This window comes from Colletotrichum jinshuiense, chromosome 4 (assembly GCF_051148585.1).
Source record: "Colletotrichum jinshuiense chromosome 4, complete sequence".
Taxonomy (NCBI): domain Eukaryota; kingdom Fungi; phylum Ascomycota; class Sordariomycetes; order Glomerellales; family Glomerellaceae; genus Colletotrichum; species Colletotrichum jinshuiense.
Genome location: NC_139311.1, coordinates 223,792 through 243,858, shown reverse-complemented (window position 1 = coordinate 243,858; position 20,067 = coordinate 223,792). Strand labels below are relative to the sequence as shown.

Here is a 20,067-nt window from a genome sequence, read left to right as displayed (position 1 = left end):
TTCTCTTGAAAAGAGACCGGAAAACATTTAGACTATAAACACGCTCAAAAACTCATAGCTTCGACGACGGAGCAGGAGCCTCGCATGCGCACCCATCGCCGCCCTTCTCGACCGCCTTGCTCGACTCTACCAGCGTGCTCTGGTTGAACCGCTGCTCGCTCGGCGGCACGTCCAGGGCGGGGTTCTTGTCGAAGAAGTTGACCGGCTTGAGGTGCACCTTGAGGATCTCGACCGGCATGACGGGGAAGTCCTCGATGCGCGGCACGTGGTTGATGCCGAACTGCACCCAGACGACGATGTCGGACTCGGGCGTCAGGGCCTCGCCGCGCCGCGACCAGGCGCGCACGCCGGTGCCCCCGCGCGACTGGTTCGTGTACCAGCCGCCGGCGTAGAGCTCGCGGTCGCGGTGCGTCGTGACGTAGATGTTGTGGTCGGCGAACTCGGCGCGCCTGTGGTTGAAGCTGTCGGCGTCGCTCAAGAGCTTCTGGAACGGCGGCGCCATGATCTTGTAGGCCACGGGCTTCCCGTTGACCGGGTTGAGGGAGTTGGGGTTGGTGATCTTGAAGGTGCGGTTCGCGTCGAAGTCGAGGTCGAGGCCCGACGCCTTCTCCACGACCTTGTCCACGACCTCGTAGCCGGTGCCGTGCGGGTTCCAGTGGGGGTCCCTCGGCATCCGGTGGGTCTCGGAGTACACCAGCTGGTTGGTGTGGCCGTCGATCATCGGGTCGACGCGGAGTGAGAAGATGTGCTGGTGGTGGCCCGCGAGGACACCGGGGTGAACCACGGTGCCGTATGACGTTCCCACCTTGTCAAGCTCGTGGTCGATTGGCTGCGTGGACAGGATCCCCGTGGCTCGTACTTCGTACGTGACCTCGCCCGCCTGGTTGAACAGGAACATCAGGATGTACTCGTAGTTGGAGACGGTGATGATGGACTGCAGCACCAACTCCCGGGATCGAACGACGGCAGCGCGTCCGGTACGGTAGTTTGTGTGCTTCCAGCCGATGCCGGCGTCTTGCTCGTGGATGCAGATGCAGTTGTCTCTCGGGTCGGGCTGGCCGCGGTCATCGGCGATGACGCCGCTGAGATATTGAATGCTGCCCAGGCAGTCGCAGCCCAGTTGGAGGTTGTTTGCCGTGGCGCCAGCGCCAGCATCACCCAGGTCAAAAGCGGCCTTCTTGTGAAAGGGGTGGCGCGGGTCGCCGTATGGCACGCTCATTTCCGAAAGGGACAGTCTGTAGAATAGCGGGCGGCCATCGTATTTGACGTTGTAAAGCACCATGCCTTCCCGCTGGTTGAAACCTGTGCAGCACGGTTTTAGACATGTTCGAAACGAGCCAAAGGCCAGTCTCGGCCCCACGGGGGAGGAAACATACCAATGAAGAAACTCCATTTTTGCCATTCGAGAACGTTTCCGGTCTCGCCAACGGGTGTGACGGTGAAACTGGGTCCCTCGGGCTGGCTTATGCGCAGAGGCTTGAGGTCCTGTCGCAGGTTCTGGCTCTCTGGGATATACTCATTTGCGGGCTTGGGCTTGTACGGGCTCAGAGGCTTGATGGTGTTGTCTGCGCCAGTTGGCAAGATGTCTATTCTGATGATGGAGTACTCGTTGCATTCGACCACGGGCAGGATAGGAAGTGGGAACGCGTAGTGGTTAGAGTCGGGCTCAGCAGAGTTGTTCGGGTCTCTCATGTAGAGGAAGACCTGATACAGGCGCTGGTCGTCGTCGACGCCATCCGAGCCTGCCTCTCGTCAGTGTCTGTTTCATGGGCATCGTTTGTTGACTTGCTCACCATAAATCCATGGGTCAGCGCAAACGACAGTTCCTTCTGGGAGCTCGAGCTTCTTGATCTCAGCCAGGACTTTGGGGTCCTCGAGGGCTATCTTTTCGACCATCTGGGCCTCATCGTAGTCCACATTGCCATGAACATTGGCGCCCAGTTTGACGTTGCTCTCAACCACTCCCTTTGTCAGATTGACAATTGCTTCATGGAAGAGGTCCTAATTTAGTTTACGTCAGCTTCAAGCATGATACATCAAGTGTATCCAGCAGCCTTACCGTCTTGCGAATGTAGTAAGCAAGGAATGCCCGGCGATCAGGCTGGGGAGGGGATAGACCCTTGTCTATCGCCTCAAACCAGGGCACTAATTCCCCCTTGGCAGGCTCGCTGAGTGTCACGACCTTGAACCGAAGCGAGACAGATTGCGGCCAGGCGCTCTCGATCAATCGTGCGGCCGTCTGGATCTCTGCACCCGAGAGGGGGCAGAGCGGATGCTGAACAGCCATGTTGTGAAGTACAGATGAGCCGTTCAGTGGGAGAAATCTGAAGTGAGGTTGAAAAGAAAATTTCGAAATCAAAGAATAGAGGGACGTCGGTTCAATTTATCAGGCCCGGTGGGTGCCGGTCATTGTTGCTGGCCTCATTCTGCGGCCGGAGCTTCTCTTCTTATCGATCCCAGTTTCCACGACGTAAGTTCCGCACAGGTTATCCACATTTTAGGGGTGGCGCAGTCTCCAGTGTTTGGACGGATCGTGTACATTAGTCGGTTGACCCGCATCTTCCTTACGGGGATAAGCGCACCGGCCTGCAGCATCTCGGGCTGTCGCAGTATCTTGGCGATGAGTCTTATCTTCAAGTACGATCCTTGTATGTTACCAAGGATTCAGTAGCTTCGAGCTGCAACGGCGAATCTCGGTGTCAAGCTACAGAAACAGCCAACTATCTTCCTGTTCCCAAATGTAATCCAACCAGGACTTCTCTGTGCTTTGTGGTGGCGAGTCTCGTGCCCATATCTTTTCCAACATCTCGGCGGCGTTTCTCGCATTGTAACAACATGATGATACCCATATGTTCCTAAATATGATGCGAATCATTACTCTTAATTCTGGTATTTGTGTCTCTGCGCCCAGGACAAAAGCCGGCCAAACGAGACTCTTGACATGGAAGTCCTCGGCTGGAATCGAGAGCATGTGGAATATTGCCGATTGCGTCGCCTCGAGGAGGTAAGCACCCGACAGATAGTCCTGACCAGGAAGCGACCCGAAGATACGAGAGGCATAGACTTCTACTGCCGTCTTGTAAGCTTGAGCAAGATGGGAGCGTGACTCGTGGTGCCGTGGATCCGGGAAGTCTTGAGCCCAGGTCGAAGCCGAGAAGTTCTGAAGGCTATTGCACAGCTCCAACACAGTTTTCAGCCGCTCGGGGGCCATTAAGGGAGCCGAGCGCAGCGAGTTGATTGCCGACAGCGAATACAACAGCTCTGCAGGGCAGCCAACCCAAGTTTGATCTTCAGATTGTCGCAGAGTCTGCAGAAAGGAGGGATCTGGAAAGGCGATGTATTCCGTCAAGGCACTGCTTGTCGGTGCGAGTGTCGCTCCCATGATTCCAAAACTAGTATCATGGCTAATCAGCGACGAAAATCTACCGGAAAGAGAAGTTCTTACGTTGTGCATGCCGTGTCAAAGTACGTGAGCCATAATGATGCCTCGGGATTTCCAGCCGTCATGATGGCTTTCCGGCCGCGTAGTATTTCCTCGCTCCCTCGGAGGTGATGATTCCATCCTCGGCTACCGAACTCCACCACATCCATACAGACGAACAGAATCGCCGCCGCTATCACTGCGTCATGGTTTCTCACGACCTCGTCTTGTACCTCGCACTTCAGGTATTGCAAGGCTTTTTGTTTATGTAACAGTGCCGTTCGCAGTTGCGCACAAAACATTGGATTGCTCAGCTGCCATTCATGATCTTGTGATGTATGCCACGGAGTGGCACTTTCAAGAAAGGATCCGGCGTAGCTTGTGGGGGCCTGCATGTGGCTGATAACTAGACGATGGGTGTAGTGAAAGGCGGATATAGCGATGATTGCATGACACAAGGCTTGGCTCTGTGGCATGAGTGGCATCAGAGCCAAAAAAGGATTGACGGAGTCCTGCTGGTAGACAACACATTCCTTGGATAATTCCAGATTGACTAGCACGTTGCTTTTCGTCAGCGTCTGGGTTGAGGGAAATTCGGGCTGCAGCTTACAGTAGCGTATGTAGTCCCGGCAATCACGAGGGAAATCCTGCATGACAGGGTCTGTGAGTGGCCACGATACTTTGAGTGAAGAAAGATGCGCTTCCGCTGTTGTCTGGGCAGAGCAACCCACAAGGGGGGTTCGGCCGGGTCCTTTCGATGCATGGTTATCTAGTGAGTTCTCGTCTGCGTTAAACGTAGCTTTTCCCATCATCTTGCCCCTGCTGGCCACGCTATTGGTCCAAACCAGCGTTTTCGGCCGGTCATAGCCTTGACACCGGAGCTTCAAGGAGGAGCAGCGGAGGCAGGTTGGGAGGAGTCTGTCGCATTTGGCCCGCTTCTGTCTGCAGGTCCAGCACGAATTGGAAGCGTGGGACGCGTTAGGCATTGCCTTTCAAACATTATTGGCTGGTTGGTGTGTGATGGGAATCGTCCGAGTCTGGGTGAGGTTGGGCACGGGAGCTCCATGTGTGGAAGTGAAGGTTGACCGGCGGGGCTTTCTTATCAAAGACAGACCCGGCAGGGCGGGAGGCCGGCAGCTGGTGCAATCGACGCTAGACCGCATCAGGAAGCCAAGACGCGGCCCTGGTCCAAACCCCAGATTTCTGTCGCTTGGACCATCCGGTTTCGTTCTGGAGAATTGCCCGAGGGGGACGATTCGTTAGTCTTGAAAAGCATTCTTTTGACAACAGCTCCACCTCGTTCAGAGGGGCCTGGCACAATGAGGCATCAGAATGCGTTGTCATGTAAATTTTACTCTACTATGCGATATCCAACGACCCATTAACCGGAGACGCGAGCAATAATCACGTGCTCGATCCTAGAACGATGCCGAGCCAAATGAGTGAGTACACGTGAGTTGCGAGTTTCTCATCTTGACTTGCCCCTTCCTGTGATCCAGTCGCGGGGTGTTGGTCGAAGGTCGCCTTGGTGTGGCCATGTACCAGGCACTCCTCCGATTTCATCAAACGGCAAGGGTGGCATCACAATCCCCACCACGACAGGTTAGTGGAGCAAACGACGGGTTGCGTCAAGCAGATTAGGTCATTGAAGAATGGGCTTGTAGTGTAGGCTGAGGTGGCGGGACATTGCACGTCTAAGTCGGTGAGAGGACGGCCAGGTGGCTACAAAACTTGGTATTACAGGCTGTCGGCATGGCCGGCCGAGTACATGAATCTACAGCAATTGAGTACATCGATCTTTCTTTCACCTCCCATCTCACTGACTTGAGATACAGGCTCCACGAATCAGACGCCGCAGAGAACTGATGCTGAACGCGCGCTTCGGCACCAGGGATCTCTCATTGCAGGCCAGGCCGCATCCCCCGGCCTTTCCTCGACCTTTTTCTTGCGTCCCACTGTCTAACCTAACTCCAAGAGCAATACACCCTCGCCGACCTGGTTGGGTTGTTTAAGACACAACCGACGAACACGTCGATGCCCTCGCAATGAATGTTCGAAACACCCGAGCACTTGAGCGTGCCTAGGGTCTTCTCGGTGCCCTCGTAAGAGCACTTCAGGCCGTCCACCGCCTCGAAGGACATGCTGGGCGGATATCCCACCATGGCCATCGGCGTGCTGGTGGTCTCGCTGTACACGGTCGAGTCCTTACACAAGTTGATCTGGCGGTTCGGCTCGGACGAGAAGACGATCCAGTCGCGGTCCCATTGCCAGGGCCCAACCGGCACTTGGGTGACCAGCTCTGACAGCGCAATGACGATCTGTCGGCTAGGCGGGTTTGAGGGGGGAGGGTCAGTAGGGGGAGGATCGGTAGGGGGGGGATCGGTTGGGGGCGGGTCGCCACCGCCTCCGCTTGGCGGCTGGCCCGTGCCGTCGCCGCCCCCGCCGCCGGTCCATGACCACTGGCAGGTCCCGCTCGAGCAGCAGGCGGGCGACCCGGACGAGCAGCCGGATTCGCCGCAGTCGCACATGGGACAGGAGGCGTTGCGGCAGCATAACGGCGAGTCCGCGCTGCAGCTGCTCTCGCCGCACTCGCACGGGTTGCCGCGGTCGAGCTTGCACTTGTCGTTACATGTGTTGGGAGGGTCTGTGGGGCCGGACGGTTCGTCTATGGTTCTTGTTGGGACGCTACTGCCCCCGTCCGGATCCTTGGGATCGTGCCGGTCGGGCGGCACGCCCGTAGGGTTGGGCGTGCAGAAGAAGCCCGAGCAAATCTTACCGCCGCAGCCGGACCCGGATGCGCAAGTCGGTGACGGCGTGGCACCCGAGGTGAAAGACACCGTGTGGGCCTCGCCACTGTCGCCGCCCGAGTCCACGTCCGGGTCGTCGGGAATCAGCGGGCAAGTCGCCCCGTCCTGTCGTGCACGGGATCTGGAGGGTCCGCAAGGGGCAACGGTTTCTCCGTTATCGGGCTGGTTGTCGAGGACCAGGTCGATGTCTGGGCAATTCTTCTTCGACCAGTCCGTCCTCACCCCGTTGACGGCGTAGTCCTTGAGGCACGACATGTCCTTGTAGTGACCGTTCCAGATGATGGGCCTTTGCTTGCTCTTGTTGTTGGCATCGTTGAGCTTGGGGAGATTGACATTGAAGCGGCGGTGGAACTTTCGGATCAGCTTCTTAACACGAGCGGGAGAAGTCAACTGCTGCTGCCAAGGCGACTGAGCCGATCGATAGTAGGCGGCAAGGCCGGCCACTTGTGGTGTAGCTGTAATCGAATGTTAGCCACACATGCCGCGTTACCCATAGATCTGCATTCGAAGCAGAGATGGCGAGTGTTTCTGCCACTTACCCAGTGAGGTTCCGCTACCTCCTATGTAATCAGGGGCGTTGGGCTTCTCGGAATCGACGTCGGGAATATAGACGTCCTCTCCGGGTGCAAAGGTGGTGATCCAATCCGCGTAGTTGCTGATTTTGGATTTGTACGTCGCCTGCATGGTTGCCCCCACGACTATCAGGTTCGGTATGTATTTGTTGCGCTCGCCCTTGTTATGTGCCGGGTTCCCGAACAGGGCAGGATACTTGAATGGCACTTTGTTATCGTTGCCAGCCGCGCAGACCAGAACAGTGTTGGCATCATCTAGCAGTTTGAGCAAGTCATCTGTGACAGCAGCATGTTAGGAACTCTCTTCTAAAGGGAACGTAAGGGGCAGATTCGTTGGCGGCTTACAAAACGCTTCGTAGAAGCCGGTGGGAGAATGATTTTGGCCGATCGCGATACTCATGCTCACCACCGCCCGGCCTTCGCGGTTGTTCTTGACCTCATCGAGCACTGCTACGAGCTGCGCTAGCAGTCTTTCGCCGAGACGCGCCCATTTCTCCCCGGCATCCCCGGTTCTCCACTGGGTGGTGGCCGCGAATCTCACTTGGCAGTTCTTGCATATGCCGAGTTTGGGGCCACTGATCAAGGCGGAAACAGCTGAGCCGTGGTCAAACAGGTAGTAATCGGCCGGACGCGAATCCATGGGGTTGGGGCCGAATTCGGTTCCTGCTCGTAGTTCGGTGAGGGTTGTCTGCCCCTTGAACTCCTAATAAAGCAGCATTGTGAGCAAATTTTCAGGACGCGTCCACACCAAGGGCACTCACTTCATGGTTTTTCCAATAGCCCTCCTCGCCGACCACGTAGACATACTGGTCCGTACTTGCCGCGTCGTTGTAATGAAATTTCCACTCTTTTCCGGCTTTGGAATCGCTATTCTTACCTGCCCAGACGTTGTTTTTCTTACCCGAAGGATCCTTGAGCCCCATGGAATCCTGGGAGAGGTGCCAACTATATGGATTCTGCACAGTTTTCAGGGCACGCTTCACCAGGACTGCTCTGACGTCTCCGTCATCTGCCGATGACTCGGTACCGTTCGATGCGTCCGGGAGTATGATGTTGTTGCCTTCCATATCTACGTCATCTTTCAGGCCGGGTGCCAGTGGTTGGACAACATTGGGATCAGAGAACCCGGTGCGACCTGCCTCGTCACTGGTCGAGCTGTCCTGCTCAGCAGTGTAGTAGGCGCTGGTGACGAGTTCCTAGAATATGATATCAGAGTCAGCCATCTATACTTCTCGCATCCCCGGCAAAATACGGTCCAAGATGACGGACGGACTCACCCCTTTCTCCAGCTCTTCTTTGGTGGTGGAGTCCAGAAGGTCAACCCTGATAAAGACAGTGTAACCAACTGAAGTAGCTCGAATCTCCGTGTACTGGTGGTTATACTTGTCCAGGATCGCGCGGATGGCCCCAGTGTTATATGGATCCTTCGGGTAGAGAATGCCGGGCTGGGGACATCCGGGAGGCGGAGGGGCTCGACGGTGGATGATTTCCGCCTCGGTTGCGGGATCTTCCTTCGTCTCCTCCGCGCGCTTTGCCCTGTTGGTCGGCAGCGGGCAACTGTCTGGCGTTCGCGTGGCCGTGCTGTCAAGGTCTGTGGCGCCGCAGGCTCTAAACTCTTCACAGGACGACTCAGTGCTCAAAATAGTAGAGGTAGTCCCGGGCATGGTGGTCAGGGTCAGATGCACGGTGGTAGAGCAGATGGACGCCGTGGCCGTCTCGCAGGATGTGGGATTCTCCGTGGGGTAGGTCACCTTGCCATCTCGGCCAACCCTACGAAGAGGTCAGTGACAAAAGCCTTCCGCAATTCAAAGGATTAACTTACGTGATGACCGGCCAGGTGATGGGGGGTGTTGGAATCGGTATGGTCCAGGGACTGGGGAGTCTGACGGGGGGGACAACGATTCGAGCGCTGCCTGCTTGTCAGCGCTGACCTCAGCCTGCAATGAGACAGAAAAAATGGCGGTGTAATGGAGGCTCTAGCACCATCACTGGATTACTTACGGTCCGTAGACACCCGGGGGCAGAATCCAGCGGATGCCCCGAATTCTGATTCCAGGCTTGATGAGACATATCTGCTCGCCGTTAGTTCACATCCCGAGAGGGAGAGGCGGATGCACCATCTCAACTTACGTTAAAGAACCATAGATTGCAGGGAGTTATGAAGCCAACAACGTCGTCATCATCATCGTCGTCCTCCTCATCCTCTATGGCCTCGATCTGGCCTATGGGGAAGGTGGTGTACGTTGGCAAGGGACCAGTAATGGGCTGAGTAACGATGAAAGTTAGCACGAGATTACCGCGACCATTTTGTGTTTCCATTGCTCTCTTATTTTCCCACAGGAGCACTTACCGGGTCCGGCGGCTGCGGTGGTCGTGTTACGCTCGGCAACGTGTCGCCCGCGTTATTGTCGATAGCCGTGACGATTGTGCAGTCCGCCGAGATGGTGGCAGTAGAGGCACCGATAAACGTGACCACGCGCGTCGTCGGGCAGCTAAATGCCAGGACTATTTCCGTGGTTGTCGGGCAATCCGTGGTCAACGTTGTCCGGGGCGTGTTGAATACGAGCTCCGAGTCGGGAGGACACTGGATCGAGACAGGGCTGACCGTGGGCGGGAAACGGATGGTGGTCACTGTCGGACCCGTCGCCGTCACCACAGTCACAAAAGGCGTCCTGAAGACGCCCGAGACCGTCCCGCTGGTTTCATCGCGCCCATTGCCCCAATTTTCCGGGGGGCCACGGGTGACATCCGGCCACGGCGGTAGGCGGATATTCCGCGTGGTGCTGCCCCCCTCGCCATCAGGGAGGGGCACGGGAACGGGCGGGATGTCAACGCTAGGCAGCACGGTGATGGGAGTTCCCGTCTGACCTCTTGTAACGTTAACGTTGGAGTACTGAATCGCGCCCGTCGTAATATGATCGAGTGGAAGCGTGACGGTTGTGGTCGTCGTGATGAAGGTCGTCACGACTTGGCCGCCGATTGTTGTTTCAGTCATCGCTCCATATTCCAGTGACGTGGTGTACGTGCCGGGGGTGATCGTCGTACTCTCGCTGAGCGAGCTCGTGGGGAAGACAAGCAGGCAGGGGGGTGAGCATAAGACTTCGGGCTCTGTGTAGACTTCAGGGCCGACGTAGACGACGTTCAAATCGTCGCCGCCTTCCAGCGGTATCCAGACACTGATTTCGGTGGTGAAACCTCTACAAATACTGCGTTAGCGGGCTGCCATCGACGTCAAAAAGATAAGAACTAACCTTTGGTTGTCGTCTTTTTGCATAATGGCGCCATCGCTGTGCACAGAACGTCAGCAGGTCTAGAGAAAATCAAACAGTCCGTTAAGTGTAAAGCTTACTTGATGCCAGTTGCCACTTCCACTGTTCCCACGGTAAACACGTTGAAGAGGGCAACGTCCTTGCTGCCCTTGACCTCACAGATACGCTCCTGACAATCAAATGTGTCTAGGCAGTCTTGGTAGTACTCCTGGAAGAAGCTGTACATGCCGACGCTGTGGAGTGTAATGCCTTCCGAGTTGATGATTCGCAGGCCCCAGGCCGCCTTACAGCCTTCGGTAGTGCAGTGTTCAAAGGAAGGGTCACCTGGGAAGGCCTTGCCTGCCTCTATAGGCAAGGGCGCTACAGGAACGGGCTGGTAGTACGGCGTCTCCGTCTGGATGTGCCCGAGGTAGACCTGTGCTTTATGTTAGTAAGTCCCCGATGCTGTGATAGGGCTGCGTGGGTACTCACATCTTTAGCCCCGTAGAGTTGATACTGGTATAGAATAACGTGCTCTGAGCCAGTTCCATAGAGCCAGGTAGGACCTTCAGACTCGATGAGCGTCCCGCGTGCGGCGTAGAGGCTGATCTGGTTGACGAGCTTGTCTGGACTGTCTGAGACCACCATGTCATTGTCGCTAGGCACACGTGGCTTGTCAGAAAAATCAACCCCAACCAAGGCATTTCAACGGAGAAGCAGAGACGGGTCGAGAAGGAGGGGGAACAGTGCACTTACTGATCGGCAAGCCAGACCCAGACGTTCTCAAAGTATCCGGAAGCCTGTGGAGTGATATGGAACAGTAGAGCAGCGCAGATGCAGGCCTCTTCAAAGCCAAACTTAGGACATGTATCGATATCAAGGTCGGAACCCGTCGCGCCGCCCACTCGGACGTGTGAATCCCACATGGCTGCTGAGCCCTGGCTGCTTTCGTGGACATTCCACTCCAGCACAATAGCACCAGCCGTGGCTCCCTGCACGTTAAAAATCATATCGGTGATCTCCATCGTACCTACATCCCCCTTCTGGCCAACCTGGACGACCACACGAGGGTTAAAGACATCGCTGAAGTAGGCACCAGCACCCTGGATCTGGGACCAGCTGGCGCCCACGACGCGTGAACCCGTCGGGATCAAAACGGTACCTCCAACGCGGTAGATACCCGCTGGAAAGTAAGCGATCTGGCCCGCAGCCCTGGCGTCGCGGAGGAAACTGTTGATGGCGTTGGTATTATCGCCAGTGCCGTCATTACGGCAGTCGTGATCGGTGGCGACACGGAACTGACCGACGTCGAAGTCCTCATACTGCGGCCTTGGTCGGTAGAAGAGTTTACCACTGCCATCTAGCAGCCGTTCCGACTTCTTTGGTGCCTCAACCGCGCCAGACGTGGACGTCCCTTCATAGCCGTTGTAGCGCTTGCCAATGGCCCAGAGCTCTACATGACTAGAAGAGCCAAGAATCACGTTACCGTTGACATCGCGAACGGTGGCAGCGACGTTGCTCATCTCGAGGTTGTCGATGACAATATTTGGAGGGTTCGGGCCGCTAGAGCGCGTCAGAATGCCTATAGGGCAGTTGGCGATCTTGGAGTCTGCAAGACGTCAGCATTAGCATGAGATACACTCTCAGGCTCTCAGACCATGCGCCTGAAGAGGCCAGGAGCTAACAACACTTACCGATAACAGAGATGGACCCGACGCCCTGGCCATCGATGCCTCCGACACCACTGATATTGAAGCCGATGGCGCCCCCGTTGATCTCGACACGCTGCCAGTTGAAGCCCCAGTCCCAGATCATCTGGACCGCAGTGAGGCAGTTTTCAAACTTGAGATTGATGACGGTATATTGTTGAGAGCCTGTAGAGAGGAAGAATGAGCCAATGAGAAGACAAGGGAAAGAAAGGGTAAGGCAACTCACCGGCGCGCCAGCCGATGCTGCCGCCCCTGAAGGTTAGGTCCGAGACGAAGCCGCCGCTGCCGTTCTCCATGAATATGCCCACGTGGGTGACTTTTTCGTTGTCCTTGGCGTCAGGCATCTCAAAGAGGAGGTTTTGAAGCGAGCACGCCTGGGACACCTGCCAATGGATGCCCGTCGGTACTAACGGTTGGTCGTTATCAGCGGTACTCAGGGGCATCTCTCTGAGATCGAATTTAATGTTCCGAATCTGGCGGAAGAACTGATTCTGGTTGATGTACCAGTTGGCCCCGTTGCCGCCAGGGATATACGGGTCAGTATCGATGATGGCAATGCCTTGGAACGTATCGCAGCCCTTGAGCGTGGGCATGTCGATAGCATCGCCGATGAACTGGGTGTAGTACAGCTGGATGATGGGCCTGCAAACCTTGTATATTCCAGGCTGTAAGAATATGGAGGCGGTTAGTCAACAGAACCAGAATACTGTGCTCTAGAACGGTGCGGGCTCAAAGTTGAACTCACCGGGAAGTAGATTATAGCGCCTTGTGCGAAGGTGTTTCCGCACTCCCGGCCGCATCGATTACCGTCCTCGATAGCCGCATTGATGGCTTCAGTGTCGTCCGTGGCGCCGTCTCCCTTGGCCCCGTACTTTGTAACGTCCCGGTAGAACTTGTAGTTGCTGCCGGCGATGGGTTGTTTGCCATTCACCGCAAGTTTTGGCAGCCAGTACCCCGTGTCGGCCGCTGCGAGACTGGGACCCTCCATCGCGGCATAAGTGACGTTGGCTTCCCATTCCAGCAACGTCTGGTTGTATATAGCCGTTACTGGCCTATTTTCTGCATCAGGTTCCGTGGCCATGTACGAGTCGAAACTCCCCGAGTCAACCCAGACAGCACCATTCTGCTCGCCTGCTACAGTATCAGCATCTTGTGTCTCTCTGGGCGTCGGATTTGACACTCACCTTTGTCGGGGGCAACCTTGTAGTAGTTCTTCTGGTTGTCCATCATGTAAGGAGGGTTGGGCTGTGGCCCGTAATCAGGAATGAGCGGATATTCATCAGGGACGTAGAAGAGCTCGGCTTGGGCAGCCACAAGGCTGAGACCCCCGGCCAAGGCCCAAAGGGACCTCATGATGAAAGGAAAGATAATGAGCGGAAGGCGCCGTGCCAATGAAAGAAGGTATGAGGCAACTCTGACGGATGCAGTCCCGTCCGCGAAGAGACATTGCGGAAGGCGCAGAGGTCTCTTATGTGAGAAGCCTCGCGCCTTCTCGAGTTGAGGCGTGTCACAGCCTGGTCCCTTCCATCGCCCACTCTCCCCAAGCCAAGACGCGAGCAGGGCGCCATGGAAGCCTTCGTCGCCCTGATAAGCACTGCTGTATTGGCGATAAGTCGATTATTTTCGAAAGTTGTTTTAGCAAGGCAGGCAGATACGGCGTATTGATTCTGCTCACACTGCGCTATCTCAGGTTAGGCCAAGTCCCCTTTGGTCGGTCAGGTGGATGCAACGTCGGATGCAAGCGACAAGCGTAGGCCATCACATCCTGCAAGGTCCACCAATCAAATCACCAGCGGGCCTAATCATTATCAAGGCGTACCAGATCCTCCTCTTCTCGAGAAGCCGGGGCCTACATTTCTCCAGATCCTTCCGTGGCCGCTTCGCCGCAACTCCCGCATATATAGTCATGGTGGGGGCCAAAGAACCAGTCCACATCTCATGCGACCCTGAAGCTTTCCTGCAAGACCTCGCGATGTATTCAGGCGCGATCTCACTCGAGCTTCCTAAATCAGTCCTGCAAGTTATCAATATCCGAGATGACCCCGAAGGCAGCCGTCCATTCTGCCAACGGCGCAAGGATCAAACGGTCATGCGAGGGGACGAGATTTCCATCACAGGAGGCGAAGGATTCGAAATGGAGCACAAGAGAAGAGACGGGTGGATCATTATTCACGCATCGAGGATAGACTTCGCGTAATTTGGCCCGTTCAGTATGTGGCCTGGAGTCTTAAGCCGGCCATTGCTGTCTTGTTGCTAGTATAAGAGTCGCCGAAGCTCTCCCTCTGTCAGGACTTTTGGGCCACAACAACACTCACGCTCAGTCTTCTCTTTCTTCAATTGCCCTCGTTTCTTCTGTGGAAAATCGCAAGGAAAGCCGCAAACATGTTGTCTACTACCTTGGTTAAGCTCACGGCTCTGCTGCTCACCGCTGCCGTCGGGACCTCTGCTGTTGAGAGCCTGGTTCCCGGCAGCTCTCCCGCCGCGCGCAGGGCCTGCTACGACGAGACTGCGGCGCTGCACTGCTACAACCAAGAGTTCGACGTTCGTCATCCCACCAAACCGGCTGCAATTTTTTGTCATGACTCAACTTGCTGATGCAACATGGTGTATCCAGATCCCCCAGGAGGTCGCCCCAGCGGATGTCGCGTTCATCGCCGCTGCCCTTCGCGCGTACGGTCGTGAGACGCGCGCCGGCCGCCGTAAGTTGCGCCCTGAACGATTGCTGCCTCTTTTCTTCCACGTACAAGCAGCTTCTTTTTGACCGGTTTCTGAATTGACTCGGACAGAGCTCGTCATGACGGCCGCTGGTGCGTCCGACTGCGGCGAGTGGTCGCTGTATACGAGGGGCACGGCTCAGGCCGTGGCCAAGAAGATTGACATGACCTACGACTCGTCGGTCTTGTTCGAGGAGATTGCAAACACCATCGACGGCGGCACGGCCACTATCAAGCGGAACGGCCTGTACGAGTGCGCGGCCGACGGCGGCTCGTTTGGCGTCCAGGTCAACACCACGGCGGCTGCCTACACCACGGCCGCCTACGTCGCGGCGGGATACAAGCCGGCGGGCATCATCATCAAGATTGTGGCCAACCTGTAATGGTATTTAAGTTGGCCAGGCTGTATGTAATTAGCCGGGGCTAGATACAGGCCAAGATCTCGGTTGCCCTGAGATGGTGCATGCGAGAAGATGCGAGGAGACGAGACGGAGGCATGCCCGGAAGTGAACTAGCCCCGACGCACCATAAATTAAGGTATTAAGGTATGGAAGGCGCCGTCGGATAACTAGTAGGGCTGACCCGTGAGGGGGACAGGCACTAGGGTCTGATTTGTTAGCTCCTTAATACAGCCCCACATACATGGGAGATGTGAACCTGTTCTCTATTTCTCACTGATTTCCCACCTACTTCCAAGTATCTTGACATCTGGGACGTGTTTGGTCTTCATCAGCAGCTCTGGGTCCGTACCTTTCTCCGAAGAGTGTACGTGCTCTACGTTTTCCATGGAAAACTGTGAGATTTCGCCACGTGTTGTGTAGCTACGAATGAAATGCCGGAAGCAGGCTGGTCGTTCCTGCATTCTGTGCCTCTGCCCGGCCGTGCCTCCCGCATGCTTACGCCCGTTCCGTCCGGGGATCCGAATCCTTGCGCTTGCTTACTTATGAGATATTATATGCTTGCACCCGAAGCAAGCGACGGCAGCCTACCCCGCATGGGACAAGTTCTTACAGAATAGGTAGGAGAGGAGTTAGTCAACTGTGCTGCGCCTCAACTTCCATTCATTCCCTTTTCCGAGGCAACCCGACAAGATGAGCCAGTGAGACTTTACGGGAGTCGAGGCGTGCCCGTCGATACCGATCATTCCGTCACCCTCGAGCTCCCCCGTCCAGTCCTCGGTGGTTCTTGCCTTTGGTACCGTCAGCGCCGTATCGTAAGCCCTCCATGGATTGGGAAGATCTCATTACGACCGTCGGCCCCCGGTCATTCCTCTTCTTCATCGTCGCTGATGTGGGTGCGCCGGGGCCCGAGGGCCCCCATCGTCCTCTCGCAGTCACTTACCGCCAAGGCCGAGGTCCCGGCCCCGGACGTGACATTGAGAACGAATGGGGGCGCGTCCGTCAGGTCGTGCTGGACTGCGCGCGCGCCATCGACATCTTGACCTGCCCGGCCAACCGTGCTGCCATCGAGGCTGAGCGGTCCCTGGCCGCAGCCGAGTACCGCGGGAGACACCGTCCGGAACCACAGCGCGTGCAAGTCCCCGACTTGCCGCAACCTAGCTTGACCGACCCTGTGTTTCGGTATGGCCGCCCAGATGGTCCCGAGCAGACTGCGCCGCCCGAGTCGCCGCCATGGGTGGACGCAGGCGCCATCCGCGAATTCCCCTTCATCTCCTCATGCCTGCACCTGGCTTTGAACCGTATGGATGACGACAATAGGCCAGGAGCCCAACTCGACGACATCCAAGAACGGTCGCTCGCTACCGTCTTCCGTGACGATGCGCTCGAGTATGGCGCCGCCGTCATCGATATCTCCGACTTGGATGACGTGCGGTATGGCATCGTCGGGTCCGAAATCAGCTACTTCCCAGCTACAGAGGCTATGGTCACCGGGCCCATGTTCTGGGATCGCGGGGAGAGCAAGTATAGCGGTCCTCCGCCAGTACTTTACTTCGATAATTCTGGCTCGCGGACGCCGCTCTCTGCGGCCGCGTACGTGACCAAGTTCGGTATGCACGAAGTGCCGGATGGTCTTGAGCGGCTGAAACAACACGGCATCGTCGAACCCCGGGTTCTTGGATGTAAGCCGTTGCGCACGCCCAAGCATAATGATTGTGACATGCTAACAACCCGGAAGATATATGGCCACCCTCCTCGAAAAGGAGCAGCGACGACAGCACCCCGGCTCTCCCCATTAGCGACGATGATGCCACTGTCGAGGAGGCAGTCTCCGCCCTTCTCCACTCCGAGGTGGTTGATATCGAAGCCCATCGTGAATCCATCGTCCTGCCCGGCTTCCAGACTCGTCTCCGAGAGCGACTTCTCAAGGATCCCGAGAATCTGTGGCCTTCCGGTGCATCAGCACAGCTTCTCCGGCTTGCTTATGCTGGACGCCGGCACCTAGACTGGGCAGCCTACCGGAATCTATCGTACGAGCATATCGCTACCACGCTCGACTCGGCGCAATTTAGCAACGCGCAGGCGTTGAGCATCTGTATCGATGCTATGGATGGTCCCCCCACGTTGCTGCTCGAGACGCTCGCCCAGTGCGAGGCGATCCGCGACATCTGCTTTTTACAGGGCCCCTCTCGTGTCAACGACGACAAGTCGGCAGACCTGTTCTCGCAGATATGCACATCACCATTCGCCTCGGTCCTCCTCGGATTTAGAACCGTATTCGTTACCTGTGCCTTCTCCGCACCACTTCGGCGTGCTATCTGGCTCCGAGACCCGAGCACAGGCGCCCGGCTGGACTCTCCTTCCCTGCGCAGCGCTTACCCGGTGCAGCATATGTTCGTCCGCCAGCAGTTCATACCCCACGAAGAAGTAGAAAAACGAGACATTATGGACTCAGACGAAGAAGAAGAGGAGGACGAAGATTCCGAGGAAGAGAAGGAGAAGGAGGAAGAGAAGGAGAAGGAGGAAGAGGGAGAGGAAGAAGAGGGCACAAACATCATATTCCGGCCCTGCCACTTCTTCCTAGGCGACGCGCTCCTCAAACCGGAACGCTTCGTATCGGGATTTCTGCAGTATTGTCGCTGGGTCCTTAACGATAGGTTCTTGGTGAGCTTCGCGGCCACGACATCAAACTTGTCGGCTGGTATGGGAATTCCCATCAGCCCGATGCCCGTGGAAAACATGGTCATTCCCGAGCGATGCAGCGTAATATCCCCCACGGCCACAGCAGACGCAAGTCTGGCCCCGAATGTGGACTGCTGGCCGCTGGTTGGCCCTCTGGAGCCGGGCAGCTGGGTCGTTGTCGTCTCGCACGATTGGCACACAACGCGAAAAACGAGAAAAGCGCGACGAGAATGCTTGAGTTATGGATACCCGGGGGACTCGCTGTTAGGCGTTCCCATCGTGCGGTACGCCTTCCTCCGGGCGCGGCGACGCATCACCTTGCCCGACGATGCAGCAACAGGCTTGGGCCTGGAGCAGCTGGTCGGGCCCGACTTCGTGGAAGTCGTGGGCGGTGTCAAGGCGTTTTTGCAGGAGACGGCACCAGGGGTGGACGGGTCACTGGTCGACGAACGCGTGGAAGAAACCGCGGAGGTGCTGCGCACCAGGTGGGAGCTGGGAGAGTGGCCGAACAACGAACTGCCGACGGACATGGACCTTGTCACGGTCCTCGACGACGCGGCGGCGCGGACGATCTTTAGTGACTTCTTGGCGGACGCGGCGCATGTGAGGGGGAACCTGGCGATGGCTCTGCGGTCCCGGCCCGATGGACCGAGCTGGTATCCAGAGCTGGCAGCAATCACGCCGTCGCCCGCGCCGGTGCCGAGAGACGACGCGATTTTCCGGTCATTGGATGAGAAAGACACTGCCGGCGGTGCAAACCCCCTCGGAACCCAGCGTCGGTTGGAATATCCAATTTCCTCGATCAAGCCTTACAAGTCAAGAGACGAAGTGAGTTCAAGATGGATATATGGGCCGCCCATCAATCATGCAGCTTGGGGTTCGCTCTAAATCACGACGGCGGCAACCATGTGGACATTCACCAACGATTAGACAATGGGACTGCTCAAAGAACAGCTGGGTTTGTATATAGTATGGACTTGAGCCGGGCTCGAGGACAGACTTCTATAGCTTCTTTAGCAATCAACTTCGTATTAGATCTTAGGATCACGTTCAACTTACTCTCACTAAGAACTAGTTTTACAAGGCTGCAACTAATCACTGAAGCCTTCGACTTACATACATGGCTTCTAGGAAGCTATCCGACCACAAGCCTGCTATTAGTATTGCAACCTCAACTTCTGTTGATACAAACCTCACTGCCGACAAGTTGGCCGTAACAAGGTAGAAAAAGGTTAAAAGGGGGGTCAGATATGTTGCGGTCCAAAGCGATATTTGGCCAAGATGTTTAAGATTAATCAATTAATATCCTATATATCCTGTCGCGTGACCGCCATGTGTCCCGCGGGCTGCGGCGCGCTCTGCGGTCTTCGTATCTCTAACCGGTCGTAAGATAAACACTTTCATGTAACAGGACGCTGACAGTGACGTCCTGCCTATAGACCTTTCTGTGCATGGATGTGCGCATCAGACTAGTTGACTCATGCGCGCCCATGGTGCAAGAGTTCCGTCAGTGCTCGCAAACTTGCCAGCGCTGCTGTCAACACTGCCCATAACGTCCCAAACGTCCTGTACAGCCCAAGGGCTTAGGAAACTGTCCTCGTATATCAAAGTTTCTTTATAATCGAGTACAAAATCCGCGATGATAATGATCCCGCCTGCCAGCCTGACCGGGCAGATCTTCTCCATTGTTCATGGATAAATCTGAAAATCGCAAAATCTTGTGGATCCCATGATTCTCCGCCCTGTCTGACCCCTAATTATAGGCCAACTCACTCCATTCCGCCCCAGCCTGAGACAGGGATGCTGAATCAAGACAATGTATATTAGATGACAATGCAAATAACTCTATAGCTGGTCTGTTGCCAGCCTTGACTTAATACATCTTACTCTATTAAGGTTCTTTAGGTTAAACAAGAGTCAAATTACACCGTTTCAAGCTAGATATAAATACGCAGTTCTCCCTATTGTGACCCTGAGAAGAAGCCACAGATCGCAACGTCTAATTCATCTACACTCATTTTTACAACTCACACTCTCTCAGTTGCCAATCATGAAGGTTTCTCTCATTACCGCCCTGCTAGCTCAGGCCTTGGCTGCAAATGCTTTGACGAAATACTGCAACGGTGGATGGGGTCTCGCAAGTGGAAACACCTGTGTTGTATGTATTTGAATCTTGACTGCAATGCAGTACGGACACCACTGACAGGCATGTTCGTCTAGGGAAAAGGAGCGAACTCCTATTGCGTAAGTAGCAGCCAACTATGCTGACCAGCATATTACTAACCACCCCCAAAGTGCAGCAACAGACAATCATCGGCATTCCCGACGTTCCGAGGATTGTGTTTCTCCCCGCAGAACAGTCGCGACCAGGAGGATACCTCGCAGGACTGCACCGGAGGTGTAAGTTCCCACTCGTCATTTTACATCCACAGAATTGATTGCTGACAAATTCACCTATAGTCTGTCTACTGCGTAAGTGACCGCTCACGAACCACGGTAAACGGATGGCTGCTTAC

General features: G+C 55.9%; 5 protein-coding genes across 5 annotated transcripts; 2 read left to right on the top strand and 3 right to left on the bottom strand.

The window, feature by feature from the left end:
* Positions 1-52: 52 nt before the first annotated feature.
* EsH8_IV_000068 (copper amine oxidase) lies at positions 53-2,287 on the bottom strand (the record flags this gene model as incomplete). The annotated part of the gene is made up of 4 exons (XM_083264958.1): positions 53-1,302; positions 1,377-1,742; positions 1,794-2,001; positions 2,060-2,287. The coding sequence occupies 4 exons, from the start codon at positions 2,285-2,287 to the stop codon at positions 53-55; spliced, it is 2,052 nt and encodes a 683-aa protein (XP_083123853.1).
* Positions 2,288-2,704: 417 nt separating this feature from the next.
* On the bottom strand, positions 2,705-4,407 carry EsH8_IV_000067 (transcription factor domain-containing protein; the record flags this gene model as incomplete). Its single annotated transcript, XM_083264957.1, has 3 exons — positions 2,705-3,392; positions 3,446-3,974; positions 4,032-4,407. The coding sequence occupies 3 exons, from the start codon at positions 4,405-4,407 to the stop codon at positions 2,705-2,707; spliced, it is 1,593 nt and encodes a 530-aa protein (XP_083123852.1).
* Positions 4,408-5,385: 978 nt separating this feature from the next.
* On the bottom strand, positions 5,386-13,110 carry EsH8_IV_000066 (uncharacterized protein; the record flags this gene model as incomplete). Its single annotated transcript, XM_083264956.1, has 17 exons — positions 5,386-6,683; positions 6,768-7,076; positions 7,146-7,503; positions 7,562-7,996; positions 8,078-8,570; positions 8,623-8,709; positions 8,802-8,872; positions 8,931-9,065; positions 9,151-9,997; positions 10,052-10,087; positions 10,150-10,484; positions 10,541-10,706; positions 10,805-11,657; positions 11,743-11,922; positions 11,984-12,422; positions 12,503-12,891; positions 12,942-13,110. The coding sequence occupies 17 exons, from the start codon at positions 13,108-13,110 to the stop codon at positions 5,386-5,388; spliced, it is 6,600 nt and encodes a 2,199-aa protein (XP_083123851.1).
* A 1,029-nt stretch (positions 13,111-14,139) lies between these two features.
* Positions 14,140-14,854, top strand: EsH8_IV_000065 (uncharacterized protein; the record flags this gene model as incomplete). The annotated part of the gene is made up of 3 exons (XM_083264955.1): positions 14,140-14,298; positions 14,372-14,456; positions 14,544-14,854. 3 exons carry the CDS (start codon positions 14,140-14,142, stop codon positions 14,852-14,854), a joined length of 555 nt encoding a protein of 184 aa, XP_083123850.1.
* Positions 14,855-15,562: 708 nt separating this feature from the next.
* On the top strand, positions 15,563-18,439 carry EsH8_IV_000064 (uncharacterized protein; the record flags this gene model as incomplete). The annotated part of the gene is made up of 3 exons (XM_083264954.1): positions 15,563-15,570; positions 15,644-16,551; positions 16,608-18,439. The coding sequence occupies 3 exons, from the start codon at positions 15,563-15,565 to the stop codon at positions 18,437-18,439; spliced, it is 2,748 nt and encodes a 915-aa protein (XP_083123849.1).
* Between the last annotated feature and the right edge of the window lie 1,628 nt (positions 18,440-20,067).